General features: G+C 40.1%; 1 protein-coding gene across 6 annotated transcripts in view; it reads left to right on the top strand.

The window, feature by feature from the left end:
• The window catches only part of LOC143037892 (uncharacterized), a 233,689-nt gene that overhangs the window by 42,825 nt on the left and 172,502 nt on the right, over positions 1 to 18,362 (top strand). For all 6 annotated transcript variants that reach the window (XM_076206534.1, XM_076206529.1, XM_076206527.1 and 3 more), the window contains exon 2: positions 7,640 to 7,746. In XM_076206534.1, coding sequence (XP_076062649.1) covers positions 7,689 to 7,746 — 58 coding nt within the window. In that variant the 5' untranslated portion in view covers positions 7,640 to 7,688. The remainder of the gene's footprint in view (positions 1 to 7,639; positions 7,747 to 18,362) is intronic.

Raw genomic sequence — 18,362 nt, 5'->3', positions numbered from 1 at the left:
TGTGATTCAAAAATACTTTCTGATGCAAATACATCTCGACAAAATGACAAAGAACTTTTGCTCGTGGCTGTCCATCCGTTCCTTTCACTCTTAAAAAAAAAAAATCCTGAATTCAATGGGACTACCTGTCTGCTAGTCAAAGCAGGATATACACAGTACAAGGCATTCACATGAAGCTGACCGAATAGTACAATTATTCTTGTATTTTGTAATTAATATTTACTTCATTCTTAATATTCTTTTAACTGTTTGTATTTTTTTTATAATTATTTGTTAGACGCTTAATATTATTGGCAAACAATGAATGAGTACTATGCAATATAATATGTTTTTAGTGTATATCTGTAGACTACTGGTTTGGCAAATATGATCAAATGTTTTGTAAGACATTGGCTTGTCACACTATAACGATGACAAGATGCAAATAATGTTTCTCCTTAGCATTTCTATGCTAAACGCTTATAATTAGAAGCGAAATTCATTAAAATATAATTTGAGTCCATTACATTAGCCTTGTACTAATACTCTTCCCGCGAGTTTGATAGAATTTCGTCCGTTATTCTCCACACGCCATGGGCCGAGTCAACATTCTTTATGTATTCTGAACGTCGCTCCCCAAACTTCACATGCTCAACGGACCAATTTTAGACTCGACGCACATCGTCTCGCTCAAGAGGGCACACACATGATTTATATTTTCCACGCATATTTTTTCGTCCATCGTACCCGAAAAGCAGCCCTCTCCGGGCGAGGAAAAATAAATAAATAGATGAATCTGGGTGAAGGGAGATGTCGACAATTGGGTCTTCCTGTGGCTGCGCGCGCATTCAATGCCCTCGCAACCGACGTGACGTCATTACAACTCGTTGAGTTGTCGGTTTTCAATACTGTACACTTTATTACTTATAACCTAATCCTTTACCACGTTTTACTTCGCAGTAAAGTCAAATTAAGACGAGATGATATATATACGGTGTTTTAAGGTCGTGGTATATAATGTAGACGATACTATAATATCGTCCTATAAGTTATCATTGGTTTTATGTTATTATTGTAATTTTTCTTTTCTCGTTCGTAGTCTCTGTTTCATCTCTTCAGTATTATGTCGTCCTGCAAGGATAGAAACTCTGGTAATTAGCGACGAAATATTAATTTGACGATTAACTTTGATTTAATTGATTCTCCCTCTCCTTCCCCTCTCCCTCTCCGTCTCCCTCTTCCCGTCTCCGTCCTCCTTCCTCTTCTTCCTCACAGTTTAATCAAAATGACCTTCACCTTTTTATCGCCACAGATCAACACAAATTATTATTATTATTATTATTTTAATAATTGAAGAGAAAAATCAAACTGACAGTGACCGATTTTTATTTATTTATTTATTTATTTATTCTAACTTCGGGCTTTTAGAAACTATCTCCTTTAGGTTCAAATATCGCCTTTGGCATTCAGTCTTAAGGGGTTATCACACTGGGCTTCCACGAGCTTCAACAGCGCCGACCGTTGAAAGTTCGTTTGAATAAGAAACGACTTCGGTTACAGTATTTGAATTTAAAAATTTTCAAATATTAAATTATCCTTCCGTCATATATATATATATATATATATATATATATATATAATATATATATATTATATATATATATATTATATATGTATATATATATATATATACTGTATATATATATCAAAGCTGAATGATGAATTTCGAGATTGTAAGCCTACTCGAATGTTAGACATACTATTGAAATGTTCTTAGAGAAATCTAGATTTTTGTAAGCGAAATCATATTGTATGGAGGCTGGAGGTAGGATGTCAGAGGAAAAATAGCTTAGTGTGATAATCCCTTTGCATTGCCTGATTTCTTGGTTAAGACAAAAAATAATAAATAAATAAATAAATAAGTAAATTTAAAAGTTCTTAATAACTGGAAACTGGACTTGTCTAATGATTCCTTGACTTGTAAGTCACTGGGACTGGGTTCGAATCCTGCGGATACTGGTGACCTCCTAGCATCAAGGGCCAAGGTGCTCCTCGACTTACGTTCGTGGTTTAGTTATCTTTAACGAGGTTTTGTCTTAATTAAGTCGACTGCAGTTAAACAACGGTGTCTTCTGTTAAAGTCTGTTATTGTGACAAAATGGTTGTTTTTGTTATTGTTGTTATAACCGAGGTTGTACCAGTTCAAGAGATCTGTTGTCGAGTAACTGGGTCGACTTAAGGATATCTGCCCTAAGGTCGTGCCCGTGCTCTCTCTCTCTCTCTCTCTCTCTCTCTCTCTCTCTTTTCTGGTATCCGCCCATGTGTGTAAATCTGTGACGATTTCAGCGAAGTTTACCACTTCATGCAGCTGAAGTCTCTGAAGTTTGGTATGGAGGGGGGTCACGGCCGGTCAGAACCCACTTCAAGCTGAAGGTGTTCTTAAAGTACGCCGAGGGTGTACCGAAAGCTGTTCTTGGGGTTATTCCATAAAAAAGGCATCCTGGAAAATAATTAGTTTCGTGCACTGAATGGTGTGTATGACTAACAGTTAGGGAATATTTTGTGTAAGAGTTATATATAGTTTATTAATTTATGTACAGAAAAAAGTAGAGAGTCCATAGAATTTAGGTGTTTGTTCAAAGCCGTCCTGTTTTCTATCTTTCTCTCTCTCTCTCTCTCTCTCTCCCTCCCTCTCTCTCTCTCTTTTTTTTTTTTTTTTTTTTTTTTTTACATTACATTAAAAGTTAAAATTCGGGGGCAGTAGTCTAATGATGGAAAGGAGTGCATCAGATTGACTTTGAGTTTAACTTTGGAGTATCGGGGCAGAAAAACTTTAAGAATCACGATCTTAGAATCATGAAGTACTCACTTGGTTTGGTCCAGAAAGTCTCTAAGCCAGTGGTTCTTAACCTGAGGTACCTGTTACTCCCAATAGATATCTGTTACTCCCAATAGATACCTGTTACCCCCAAGGGGTACCAGTTACTCCCAATAGATACCTGTTACCCCCCCCCCAAGGGGTAGGAAACCTTGACCCTGGGGGTTACGAGACATGATAGCCAGTGCAATGGTACTGTATATTTACAACGAGAAAGCAAATAGGGGTTGTATCACTAATCCCTTTCATATGTTTGCATTGTATTTGTATTGGATGGGGGTACGAGATTATTTTCTGGGATAATCAAGGTGTACTAAGGGCACTGAAAAAGGTTAAGAGCCATTGTCCTACCCTTTTTCGACCAAAGAGTCCCTTGCAGTCAGGTCTAAAGAGTCCAGCACCTCCCCTAAAGCCCCAGTCACACTATCACGATTCTCGTCAAATGTTGTGAGTTTGAACTCTTGCGTGACGACTTCGCCTACAATATTCTAGACTTCACTAAGTCTTCAAATCAACAATGTGTCTAATATTCTTCTTCTAGGTTTAACTTCTCTTAATTCGTCATTGAGTGTCTCAACATATGACCCAAAGGTAATATGACGTTTGGAAATTCGAAAAATAAAATGTAAACAAAGTCGTTTCTACTCAAACGAACTCACTTGAGTCGTGACAGCGTGATCGGAGCTCAAGTGATATCTTATTACCAGAAGGATAAAGGAAAGTGAATGTATGCATCGCTTTCCAAAGACCCCCTAGAATTGATTTCAGGACCCCTAGGTTGGAAAACGCTGGGCTAAAGCAACTTCAGAGCGTTGGTTGGGCTTGTCGTCACTTCAGGCAATGAAAAGACGAGGAAGGAAGCAGAATTCATTTTCTCATGGAAAGCTGTGGAGACCAGACCAGTGAAGTTTTTATGACGTTTAAAGGATATTGAAGCCGTGTTGTCCCTCGAGGAATTGGAATCCTCTTTCCTTTCCTCCTTAGAATTAAAAAAAGAGAGAGAAAAGAAGAAGAGTAGAGGTGGAAGAGGAGGAGAGGAAGAAGAGAAGGAAGAGAGGAAGGACGAGGAGGAAGAGAAAAAAGAGGAGGGGGAGAGGAAGAAGAAAAAGGAGGACGAGGAAGAGGAAAAAAGGAGGACGAGAGGAAGGAGAAAAAGAGAGGAGGAAGGGGAGAAAAGGGAGGAAGAGGAGAGGAGGAAGAAGAAAAGGAGGAGGAGGAGAGGAAGAAGAAGAAAAGGAGGAGGACGGAAACGTCCCCGCTTGGTTGGACATCGAAAGAATCTTAAAACATCGAACTTTGATGCCTCTGGGTTGTGTTCTTCGGGCACTGAGAGAAACATTGTCCTTTGGAGCAACCGGACGTAGGGTTTGTATGAGTACAACTCGTAACGACACTCCAGAGTCTGTCTAGCAAAAACCTTTAACTGAAAACAGCAGAAGAACTGTCCAACAGTTGATAGTCCGAGGTTCCTTCTCGCTGACTTCGGAAGGAGATTGTGGTTGGTTTTAGGGTTACAGGAGATTATCACAATTGAGTGTGAAGGTCACTTGACCTTAGATGACCTTACCTGTGAGTAGTTATGATGATGAAATACACTTACCATTTATATCGATACGCTTATGTTTACATAAGACGTACGACAGAAAAATACGAGGACCTTCTCACATAGCTGGTTGTCACAAAAGGGGTACACAAACATAAAATAACAATTAGCAATAATTTATAATTACAGAAATAATCAATGCACAAAGATAATAGAAACAATAATCTTTCTTTATCCGACGACTCGTATAGTATTCTTAAAAAAAAATCTTTCCTTGTATAAATTTTATACAAATCCTTGGGAGGGAAAGATTTATATAAGGAAATTTTTTTTTCTTAAGAATATCACCGTAAGATTCTTACGGTCGTGTTCTTAAAAAAGATCTTTCCTTAGATAAATCTTTCCCTTCCAAGGATTCATATAAGATTTATATAAGGAAAGATTTTTTTATATTATAAAAAGAATACCACCGATACACTCCTGACAGCCGCTGGATGTAAGCTGCAGGTGGTTGACATTTCGCCACTGTTGCCAGATGTCTCTCACGGACCCCTCAGTATCCACAGTTTCCTGGTCTAGAGCAGCGTTTTTTTTTTTTTTTTTTTTTTTTTTTTTTTTTTTTACTGCGACCCACAGCAAGAACCGCAGTTTACATCACGACCCATAATACTTAGGTGTTTTAAGATATATATACTTGTATATATATAATATATATATGTATATATATATATACATAAATATATATTTATAAATATATGTATATATATGTATATATATATATGTATATATATATACATAAATATATATTTATAAATATATATATATAAATATATATATATATATAACAAACTAGATATAGTACGATATCTAAAAGTGCGGAGAGTAAGTCTGAGTTCACTAAAAATTGATAAAGACTGACAGGAATATAAAAGGTAAGCATATGAAATTAGTAAAGACGGGGGGAAATATGTTTGGTACGGAACTGTCGACAACTAGCTATTCAATCGTTACTCATCAAATAAGGTTGTTCCAATATTGGAACAACCTTATATATATATATATATATATATATGGAAACTAGTATGTTATAACACATTTGTAAAAGATCACTGTTAACCCACTATCGGAGAAATAATAACGGAAAGTACAGAGAAACTGTATATTTCGACTACTCTCTGTAGTCCTCTTCAGCAGAATGCTTACATAAGGTTAAGGTACAAGTATATATGAAGAAATGAGGGGTACATAGAAGGGGATGAGGAAAGTAGGGGGGGGCTCAGGTCACATGCCCTTGAAATGGTCGGGTCAAAGTAGGACAAGGGGGTGATATTTTGTCCAACCGCTTTAGACATGATCTTGTTGACCGCTAACTTGGTAATACAATCTGGGGGCCACTGGCCTTTAGAGGTATTAAAGTTAGGATAATGTTTTATTAGAGAAGATTCTACAATTTTTTCTTCTATAGCTACAGTGTGATTTATAAATTATTGATGCATTATCCCAATCTAATCTATGGTCTTTTTGGCTGGCATGAAGGAACACAGCGGAGTTAACTTGTCCATATTTTATGGAGTTTTTATGTTCCTTTAATCTCGTGGACAAATTCCTGCCAGTCTGGCCCCAGTACACATCATCACAGTCTTTACATGGCAATTTATATACCCCGGAGTTTTGGTCCACATCATCCCTCCGGTGTACATTAACTACCTTGCTAAAAATGCTGTTTGGATAATTGTAAATAAATTTGATTTGATTATTAGGTAGAAGTTTGGAGACCGAGTTTTTTTTTTTCTTTCTTTCTTGTCGCGACCCACCGAAGGGTCGGCACCCACAGTTTGAAAAACGCTGGTCTAGAGGAGAGGACTACCCACAGAGAAAGTCAATGTATGCTAGAAGATATATGTCAGAGGTATTCAGCGTCAGAGTATATGTTAAGAGGTCACGCCTTTTCTATCACTCACACGTTCTCGGGAATTATGATTTTTTTTCTCGCCATATTTACAGTTTCTCCTAGAAACTTGTCTCGATTTTTTTCTGTAAGTTGAATAGAATCGTGTGTCTATCTAGAAGAAACGAGATGTGTCGGCTTTTCGGGAAAAAAGAACACCGAAATTGAAACGAAATCTTTTGGTGACATCATAGATCGAAAAACCAAAAGAAACTCAAGAAGACGAAGAGGAGGAGGGGTGTGGGAAGAGGAGGAGGAGGAGGAAGAGTTGGTAGCAAACGCAAGAAGAAGAAGAAGATGATGTTGATGATGAGCATCAAGTTGCATTCATCGCTGGTCAGAAGATGATGATGTTCTTGATGTCCGTCGTCATCTTTCATTCATCGCTGGTCATCTTGCTGAATGACGCCTTCTTGGGCACGCAGTGACGGACTGCCGACTGCCATGCTGGTAAACAAGATCATGATGCCTCTGACGCAGTGGGGCCCTGGGGGTCCCCCGAGTGGAGGCTTGAGCAAACACGGGGAGAAAAGAGGGACCCGCCAATGACGTTTCAACATGTAAAGAGCGAGAGAGAGAGAGAGGGGAGAGGAAGGGAAGGGAAGAAAGAAGTTGAGAGAGAGGGAGGAAGGGGTGTCTGACGAGTAAAATGAAGAGAGAAATCTTGTGGTGAGTGAGGGAGGTAGGAAAGAAACGGGAAGAGAAAGAGAGAGAAGGAGAAGATAGAGAGAGAGAGAGGGGGGATGTCTGATGGGTAAAATGAAGATATAAATCTCGTGATGAATGAGAGAGGAAGGAAAGAAACTGAGAGAGAGGAAAGGGGAGAAGATAGAGAGGGCGAGAGACGGGTAGCCAGACATCCAGTCTCCACATGCGAACAAGGTAATTTATTTTTCTTTTCATCTAGAGGGAGCGGGGGGGGGGGTGAGGCCGTCGGCAGAATGGCCTTGAAGCAAGTTAAGTCGACGACCAATACCAGTATGGTGAATCCGTGTTTTCCTTTTTCCTTTTGATTCGACATCTATTCCCACGTTTTATCATCGCCTGTGACGTAAGTAACCAATTGAAGTGAAAAGAATGATTGGCATAGAATGAGCTCGGCTGATAATTGCTAAATAGGTAATTCTAGAAATAGTAATGCTAATGATAAGAGTGAAAAGAATTGATAAAAGATAATAACACGTAATTCTGGAGATTACGGTTTAAACTCGCAATACTTATTTGTGGAACGACAGAAGATTTTTAGGTTTGGAAAAAATAAATTATAATGATTTTCTTTCCTTCCCGCCAGATGCTCCCGTACCCTCTGCTGATTGGTCCAAACAACGAGTGACGTAATTATGAGGTCACTATGGCAAGACGTCTTGCATCGCGCTTTTGTAGGTCTCATTCTTGAAGGTAAGTTCCCAGTCTCACCTCTCTCTCTCTCTCTCTCTCTCTCTCTCTATATATATATATATATATATATATATATATATATATATATATATATAATATGGAAATAAGCTCCACCGCAAGGACTCGAACCTTTGCCTTAGCGACTGCTATTATGAAGCAAAGCTAAGCCAAAGGTTTGAGTACTTGCGGTGGAGCTTATTTCCATTTGTCACAATGACACACAACATATATATATATATATATATATATATATATATATATATATAATGTATATAATATGTATATATATATATAAATATATGCATTTCTTATTAAATAACACAGCAAACTGGGCGTTAGTTATCTTCTTATTGAGACTTTCTATTCTTCTAATAACTTTTCTCTCTAAAGGAGGGAGAAGGTATACATTATTTCCAAACGAGTCCATGATTGAGTAGGAAAACTAATATTTTACGACGTTTCGCCTATGCACTAGGCATCTTCTGGTAATTTATTCAGAAAAGCTACATACTAATGTATTACAAAGATAGATACATTGGGAGAGATCTAGGACACGACAGTTCATCCTTTCCAGCCCGCTACTCGTGACCCATACAACTCTAGGGCCCGCACATATTTTGTTGTATGTTAATAAGTGGCATATAATTTCTGATCATCACTGCCTCCATGCATTTTAGTTTTGTTATATTATCATTCTTGGCGATTATCATTGTGTTCTTGTTTACGTGTTCTCTTGATATGTTGCTCTTGTAAGATTTCGTCATGTGTGATTTTATTGCCCCGTTCTGCATATATATATATATATATATATATAATCTAGACATCTAAATTGCTAAGCATTAACTATGGATGATTGCAAGAAAGGTATTTTATATTAAAGACGCCTCTTCATTCATTCAACCCATCAGCCCGTTGCCTCATGTTTCTGTTGCGGAAGACCCACGATCTCTAAGTAATCTACACCTGAAACTTGATCCCCTTCCTGTATCAACTAGTCATCGTATTATCCGCCGATTTAAACTTTGGAGTAAGAAGCGGAGGTAGCGTACATAGAAGAAAGGTCAGCCAAGAAGGTTGGACGTCTGACTTAGTAAGATTAGGGAAGGAACTGTTTAACCAACGTGTTCGACAACCAAATACCCCGTTCACACGTTCGCACATCACTTTAAACACGTGTCTGTCGAACCGCGTTCGACGGACCGTTAGACCGTGTAAATCCCCTCTTACCCACTCCCACTCCCACACCCACTCCCACTCCTATAAGGAGTAGCCAATCACCCCTCTGACCTCCCATTACTGTAACTCTTAAAAACTTTTACAATGGCGTCGCCAAAAAGGATGTGACAGATGTTTAATAGGGGCTTCATCTGTCCAGGGGGGTTTCAATGGAACCCGCCACATTTCCTAACCTTTACTGTTTCCGTTGAGAATCGTCCTCGAGTCCATTGTATCCTTGTGTCTTCACTACCCAAGAACTCCTGACTTGCTACATGGGCTGTTGTGTTCCTGAGTTTCGAGGATCGATAGAGTTGGATGTTGCTGTCGATGTGTAATGTAACCATCGAACTACTTCCATGGGATTGAAAGGCGAGTGCGTCCCCAACGCCGAGATCTTTTGGTCCTTGTAGTGCGAAAGAAGGAATAATGGCCATTTCCATGGTCAAACTGTTTGTCAAACAATGTTCGAAGAGATGTTTGACCGTGTGAATGGGGTATTTAGTTGTCAAACACGTTTGACGAACGTGTTTGGCAACTAAATACCCCATTCACACGATCAGACAGTTTGTCAAACAGTTGTTTGAAGTGATGTTTGGCCGTGTGAATGGGGTATTTGTTTGTCAAACACGCTTGACAAACGTGTTTGACAACCAAATACCCCATTCACACGGCCAAACACAGCTTCAAACATTTATTTTTGACAAACCTGGTTTGACCATTATACGCGGATGTATAACGTCACTTGAACGTGATGGTGAAGCGTCACGCACCGTGACGTCACACTCATGACATGAATGACGGAAATGATTTGATTGCGAAGTTTGAACACATGCGCAAGTGGATGCTCGCTGGCCGACCGGATTAGAGCGTCGCTGCTTGCGGCGGAGGTCGAGGGGATGGTTGTTCGAACCCTACCGCCAGCGAGTTGGACCAAGGGCATGTTTCATTAAAATTCGACGCTACAGAGTCCTCTGTAAGGGGCACCATCCTAGCCTCCTGATAGAGGGAATTGACGACGTAAAACAGGATCCCAAGTGGAAAGATAAAACCTAAGAATCGGGATTTACGTATTAATTATAAATTATTTATTAATTATTTTTTATATTAACTAAAACAAAGCCACGGATCTTTGAAGATATTCCTCCCCCCCAGTCTATCCCCCCGTCCCCCCTAACCCAGCAAAATTTCAAACATGCAAAGATCATTAATCCCTCATGTGGATATTAGTGATGTTTTGTCATCCGTCGTTACCTTTTATGTCTAACCTAACCTAACCAGTTCATCCATCGCTCAAAAACTCGCTCATATGATCAGTCTAACCGCTCCCCCCCCCCTTCCCCCATAAGCGGTCTTGTGGGGGGGGGAGAGGGGGGAGACTTCTGAAGATATGAAAGAATCCCTGGATAACTCAAGAGACGTTTGTTCCCCCCCCCCATCCTAAGGAATTTGATCTTTCCCCCCTTCCCACATCACACACACACACACACACACGACTCGATTGCGCGGTGGTAGCGTTCGCGACCGCGAGTACGGCGGTGCGGGTTCGAATGCCGCCCAGGGCTGAAATTATTTCAGCACCGCTGTTTCTGCGAGTCGTTACTCCAACTTTCGCGGGCGGGGAGTTGTGTGTGTGTGCGTGTAAGGTCACATAATTACCCATAGATCGGTCACATACTATCTCTGAGCTCTCTTCCGGGAGGGAAAATAGCTGTCGATCACGAGTCCAACACGTGATCCAAGACCATGGTGAATCACACACACACACACACACGATCCTCCTGCGGGTTTGGTCAGGGTCGGAGGCTGAGGGGGAGGGGAGTCGGGAGAGGGGGGAGAGAGGCTGGATGCTTCCCACAATGCGGGTCTTTGACTCAAAGCGGGTATTCACTGTCATTGATGTCGATCATGGCGGCGGGGCCTTTGCCACGGAGGCCACGCAATAGCGGGAAGACGGGGGAGGGGGGAAGGGCGGGAGGGGGCAGAAGAAACTTGTTATCTCTTTATTCCTATGTCGCTACTCTTCTTCGTCTCTTCATTTCCATCCTTCTCTCTCTTTATATATATATATATATATATTATATATGTGTGTGTGTGTGTTCGTGTTCGTGTGTTTACGTCCAGTAATACCTGGAATATACCCTTATGAGGTCATTACCCGTCTCATCGGTGTGTGTGACCTGAGGTCATTGGGCAGGGCGGCGACGAAGAGAGAAAAGATTGTGAAGTTTTTATTTTTCATTTTTTATTTTATAACTGGAAAAATCGACAAAGAAGAGGAAGTAGAGGAAGAGGAGGAGGAGGGAGAAAAAGAAGAGGAGGAGAAGGTAGAAGAGGAAGAGAAGGAGGGGGAGGAGATGGAGGAAGAAGTGGAGGAGAAGGAGGAGGAGGAAGAAGAGATGGAAGAAGAGGAGGAAAAGATGAGGAAAAGGAAGAAGAGGAGGAAGAAGAAGAGGAAGAGGAGGAGAAGGAAAAGGAGGAGGAAGAGAAGGAAGAGGAAGAGAAGGAAGAAGAGGAGGAGGAGGTATTAGTAAATACGTATCAGAGGTGACTCAGTCGTGTTAAAGCCCTCCTCCTCCTCCTCCTACCTCGCTGACGGTGGTGGGCGCTTAACGGCTTCACTTAGTTGCAGGGAATGAGGTCGACATCGGCCCAGAGTTGGGAGGGCGGCGGGGGCGGGGGGGAGGGGGTCACGATCATTCGATATCCTCTTCAGCTTGGAGCCCCTCCCTCCCTCCCTCCTCCCCTCCCTCCCTCCTTCATTACCTCTTTCTCCCCTTCCTTCCCTTCCTCCCCTCCCTCCCTCCTTCATTACCTCTTTCTCTCCTTCCTTCCCTTCCTCCCCTCACTCACTCCCTCACTCTCTCCTTCCCTCCTTCCTTCCCTCCCTCCCTCCTTCACTACCTGTTTCCCTCTCTCCTTCACTCCTTCCCTCCCTCCCTCCCTCCCCGTCCTCGTGATCTTCCTCGACGCCGTGTGTTGTGGAGGCAGAAGAGCATCTTTGAAACGGCGGGGGGGGGAGGGGGGCGAGGTCGTCCCCTTGTGGATGAGAGTCTCTCTTTGATGCTTTTGGGGGGCGGGGGGCAGACAATGACGTAGTTCTTGGAGTGGGGACGTCGTCGTCATCGTCAGCTGCGTCTCGCGTTGATGAATAATTTTAGTATCGCTCCGCTGCGGGTTGTTACTCCAACTATCGTGGGCGGGGAGTTAGGTGTGTGTGTGTGTGCGTGCCTGTGAGGTCACAGCATTACCCATAGATCGGTCATACGAGCTCTGAGCTCTCTTCCAGAAGGGGAATAGCTGTCGATCACGAGTCTAACACTTGATCCAAAACCATGGTGAATCACACACACACACAGAGCATCGTTTGTTCTTAAATTGTTGAATAGTGTTTGCACACAGTGTATAAAAATAGGTAAATACAGTGTGTGTAAACAATATTCAACAATTTAAGAACAAACTTGATGCTGAAAGATACAAAAACGGGTCACCACGAGCATAGTTCTCTTATCGTATAATACAACTAGGTAAATATATACACAGCACCACCATCCCACCTTGCTGCCACTTTTGTGATATCTTACAGCGTCACCCCGTAGACTTGTCTCGGTATATTATGTGAAGTCTTAAGACGCGAGAGGTGAAGGTCAAGGAACTGTCACTCCACCCAGTCCTCGCCCTTGGGCGATGCCCTGACACACATGTTAAAAAGAGACGGGACCCTGTGAGCATAGGTCACAGTACAGACGGAAGCGCAGAGACGGGATCCTGTGATCATAAGTGTAAAGTTTTATATTTCAATTAAGTAAAACACAACTAGGAGCAAAAGTACTGTACGTAAACGGCCTATGTGTGTGATTCACCATGGTCTTGGATCACGTGTTGGACTCGTGATCGACGGCTATTTCCCTCCCGGAAGAGAGCTCAGAGCTCATATATGACCGATCTATGGGTAATGCTGTGACCTTACACGCACACAACTCCCCGCCCACGAGAGTTGGAGTAACGACCCGCAGCGCAGCTATCTTGAAATAATTTCAGCCCTGGGTGGGATTCGAACCCGGACCGCCGTAGTGACGGCCGGAGACTCTAACCATTGTGCCACGTGTGTGTGTGTGTGTGTGTGGTGTGTGTGTATGTACACAATCGGGATTTTAATAAAAGTTGTTTTGAACACGAAAGTATCTTTTCTGTTTTAAAATCGAGGCCAGGAATTTATCAAATCTTTTAAAGAATTCATCATAACAAAGAGAAGCTCTCAGATGATAAATATAAATATTACCCAAAAGGCATACAAACGTGATACTTTCACTGATTTCAATTTTGCATAAATACATATTTCTATCATTCATTTGCATGCGTGTGTATTTTGCATGTGCGTGTGTGTGTGTGTGTATTTCTTCCTCTGGAGTCGGGGTCAGCGCAGCCAATGTCATTAGTGACGTCGATAGGATTTATAACTGCTTGTTAGTCTTTTATCTTCTTCCCTTAAGATAGACCTGACCTGGTGACCTCTCGTGTCTCGTCCCTAATCCTCATCATTTCTCCCAATTACCTTCCTCAAAATACCAATGACACGAAAACGTTGCGAACGTTTTATGGTCTATTTCGTTTGTGGACACCACATGTTATATGCGTCTAAACAGTATATGCATTTTTGTATGCATATACACACATGCACACAGGTATGATATGTAATTGGAGAAAAGACTGTCGCCCAAGTGAAGATTCTTTCTTGCAATTTTCTTGCAAGTGCAGTCGTAAGCACACGACAGGAATAAGAGGAAATGACTCACCGTAGGGATTCGAATTTTTTTTTAATTCCATGTAGCTGTAGGGAGTGGAGAAATGAGGAATGAATCATTTAGACAAGGACGTAACACAAGGAATTGGAAATTTATGGAAATGCATTGATGAAAAATAGTGGAGGAAATTCAGAGACAAGAGGAAAACATTGGAATATATCTGAATATTTACAACTTGGGGACGAAAAATATACGTATCAAGACTTAAAAGGGAGAGAAAATTAAAGAGCTGAGTCACCCTAGGTCGGAGTATGTTGCAATGGTATGGTCCCCCACTCAGAATAAGAAGTAATATATATATATATATATATATATATATATATATATATATATATATATATATATATATACTGTATATATATAAATATATATATATATATATATATGTATATATATATAATCAAAAGGACGTCAAAAAATGGTTTCTAACCTAGCAAACAAAACATAGACTAGACATACTCAACTGCTAATATCAGACGAAAGAAGTGGAAGGGTTGAAATAATAGGATTGTTTAGAACGTTCAAAGGAGTGGACATAATTGAAGAGGACTTCTTACTGTGGGATAGATGAAGATCCGAAGGACAAGGAAGGAAACTGAGAGAGAAAAGTTGTTTGAAAGATATAGAGAGGTAATTCTTTCCATAGAGAGACGCTGGTTTGAGGAACCACATGGAATAATAAGCGATACATTCAGATAACTTGAGCAGATTTAAAGGTAAGTTTTATGTTGCAATTAGGTTAAAACGATTAGGTGAACACAGACACTCACACACACACACACGCACGCACGCACTCACACAAACGTTTGTACGATGATTTGGTTGGTCTGACTTCGTGTGTACGCTTATTGCGGACATTCTTGTGGTCGTGTGGTTGAGAACAGGTATACACACTCCTTGTTCCTGGTCTTCGCGCGCTGGAATGTGCTCCCCTTCCCTGACGTTTTGTTTATTTCCCCCTCCGCGGGTATCAGCTCAGTGAAAGGGCTTGTCTAGGTAGCCCAAGCTCATTACAGGGCTGTCATGACCACAATTAAACCTGTAAAAGGTGTAGTGAAGGGTGTTAGTTTCGTACCACGTAACGCTTTTGATTTGTTACCTGTTAACCGTCAAGGTCTTTCGCTCATCCCTGTGGTACTCCACTACTCACCGCCTCCTTGCTTCCTTTTCTTGTTCAACTCCATAAATGCTAAGTGGTGTTTTTTCTATTATTTCAAAGGATTATAAAGGAAGAACATACCGGCAGGAAATCTTTTGGTCCATAACTAGGTCGGATGCTAAGAATAGATAAGTAAACGATAAAAAGAAGAAACAAGCAGATCAAACAATTACTGCATATTGTCTACGTGTTTATCTAAACGAATCTTAAAACTTGGAATCGTACTACATTGCTCTGCCTCTGCATGAAATATATTTCATTCATTAACTACACGATTGGCGAAGTTGTTTCTACCCACTTTCAGATTAAATCTACGTCCTGACAGCAGACCATTATTTCTTGTCTGATTCGTATTCATTGTGAGAATTTAATCCCCTTTGATGTCAATTTCCTTTAAAATCTTAAAGCTGTATCAAGTCACCCCTGAACCAACGTTTTTATATTATTACTAATTAGTACATCAAGATCTTTATATTTACTTGGGTTAAATTTCATCAGCCACTTTTCAGACTATTGCTGTAGTTTTTCTAAATGATTTCGAATATCTAATCGATTCCACTGATCATGTGCTATTCCGAAAATCTTTCTATCATCACCAAATTTAGAGACAATTGTTTTCAGTCCATAGTCTATATCGTTTACATATACTATAAATAGAAGTGGCCCAAGAACGGAACCCTGAGGAACTCCACTCGTAACATTTTTTCGATTGCCCCCAGGATATCATATTCGCCTCGCTTGTCAGCGAAAGGGTTGCTATGTAAATAATGAAGTTGTTGAACATATTCGGTTCAGGTGTATGGTGATAGGTTTCTCTAATGCCTTTATTCGACTCAGGTATATGGTGATAGATTTCTAAAATGCCTTTGACTGTGTCGCAGGGTTCTCTGCCCGTGACACTTCCTGTTCTAATGTTCTCACAGTGTCAGTTTTTATGGTGCGTGTGTGTCGCAACACATCTTCACCTCGGTGACAGAAACATGACACTTTGCGTGCGACACGCTGGCAGACCTCCTCCTCGTGTCGTGAGGTTAACTCTCTCTCTCTCTCTCTCTCTCTCTCTCTCTCTCTCTCGCACGTTCCACAATCAACTGAGATCAGTCGCAGAGGAGAAATGTAATTGGTAATCAATTTCTTGTAATCTGTCTTTTGCACGCCACTAAGGATTATATATATATATATATATATATATATATATATATATATATATATATATATATATATATATAATATGGAGAAACCTCACTTGTGTCATGTGAAGTATGTATGCAACAAAACCATGGAAGAAATTATTACGAAGTGAAAGCAAGATTGTTCGTATATTAAAAATACGTACTTTGTCTGAAAATGTAATATGCAAAAGAGTTTACCATCACTACGTTATAATTTTTCCTGTGGTTTTATCGCATACACACACACACACACACACACACACACACACACACACACACACACGACTTGATGACTCAGTGGTAGTATTCGCGGCCGTTACTACGGTGTTCTGGGGTCGAATCCCGCCCAGGGCTGAAATAATTTCAGTATCGTTGCGCTGTGAGTCGTTACTCCAATTCTCGTGGGCGGGGAGTTGAGTGTGTGTGTGTGTGTCAGGTCACAGCATTACCCATAGATCGGTCATATACAAGCTCTGAGCTCTCTTTCGGGAGGGAAATAGCTGTCGATCACGAGTCCAACACGTGATCCAAAGACCATGGTGAATCACACATACACATATATGTTCCCCTTTCTTTTGTTAAGGGTGCTACTTAAACAGCACGCCCTCTCTTATTTGTATCTACTGAAGAGGATTGCAGTTTGCAATCGAAATATATAGATTCCCCGTTTCCAGTCTTTTCTACTCCAACAGTGGTTTCTACGTTATATATCTTTATGTTTATAAACGATATAATTAATACTTGTCCCAAAGTTGACATTACTATTTATGTTCATGATACTACTTTATTATTGAAAAATATAAATATAGATGCATTGCATGAAACTGCAACTACTAAGTTTAGTAATATCGATCTTTGGATTAAATCTAATAATTTGTAACTTAATGTTAACGAAACATCACATATTCTTTCAAAATAGATCTATAAAGTATGTTCTTCCTACCGTATTGTTTAATGGCGAACATTTAACCCAAGTCCAATCCAAATTTCTAGGCGTTAAAGTTGATGGAAATTTAAATTGGAAAGTACATATTCACGAAACTTGCTTAAGTATCGAGAATAAATGGTATCTTATATAAAGTTCGTCATATTTTAACTTAGGGAGTTTAGATGAGTTTATACTATACCCATTTCTATCCACATATTACATGTGTTTCGTTATGGAAAAGTACTTGGCCATTATTTCTAAATAAATTAACCATTTCACAAAATATGCGCTCTCGATGTATTTTCCATAAAAAAAAAATGACAACAGATGAAATATACATATCTAGGAATATTTTAAAGCTATCTTCAATATACAAATACTTCAATTTGCTGTTGATCTTGAAAACAATTGGTTCTGGCTCAGTTTTCTAATCTAGAGGGGATTCTTGTAATACTGTGAGTAATAACGTAAATTTATCTTTACCTGTATTCAGGACTAAACTATTTGAAATTATTCTAATAAATTTTGGTCCAGAATTTTTCGATAATCTGCCTTGGGATATGAAAGTTCTACTAAGAGGAGATAATTTAATTAAATCTAAAAGTGAGATAAAAAGATGTCTGTTACGTGTACGAATTTAATTGCACCGTAATTATGTCAGGAATTTGATAAGATATTGTCTTCCCTGTAATTGTTGTGATGGTAGTGTACCTGTTATATTATGAAACATTTTGTGTTTTGTTAAGTTTAGCCGTATGCCTTGACTGAAAATCTATACTCACTACTTAAGCAATATTTTCTATTTTCTTCTTCATTTTGCAACAATTTGCTATTTCAGTATTTATATCTGTCTGTATTAGAAGGAACAACTTGATAGTGTGCTATGCTGTGTTGTAGTTTTATATGTTCGTATCTCTAGATAATGGCAATAAACTTACTTTACTTACACGCGCGCGCACACACACACACACACACACACACACACACACACACACACACACACACACACACACAAAGAAGAGAAAGAGGTGACTTGTTGACCGTCTACAGAATTATGAAAGGATAGAGAAGACTTACTAAATTGGGATAAGTGAAACACAATAGGACATGGAAGGAAGCTCAAAAAGGACAGTTATAGAAGAGACCTGAAAAAGAACAGCTTTCCACACAGAGTGGTGGATGTGTGGAACATATTAGACGAAACAATAGTATGTGAAAAAACAATACACGAATTTAAGGACAAATTAGACATAGATACAGAGACGGGACACCACGAGCATAGCTCCCCTTCCCGTAAGATACAACTAGGTAAATACACACACACTGCGACGGTGCAG

The sequence above is a fragment of the Oratosquilla oratoria genome, chromosome 23 (assembly GCF_046742065.1).
Source record: "Oratosquilla oratoria isolate Oo_2021 chromosome 23, ASM4674206v1, whole genome shotgun sequence".
Classification (NCBI taxonomy): Eukaryota; Metazoa; Arthropoda; class Malacostraca; order Stomatopoda; family Squillidae; genus Oratosquilla; species Oratosquilla oratoria.
The sequence above is the reverse complement of the archived record's forward strand: the minus strand, read 5'-3'. Positions and strand labels throughout refer to the sequence as shown.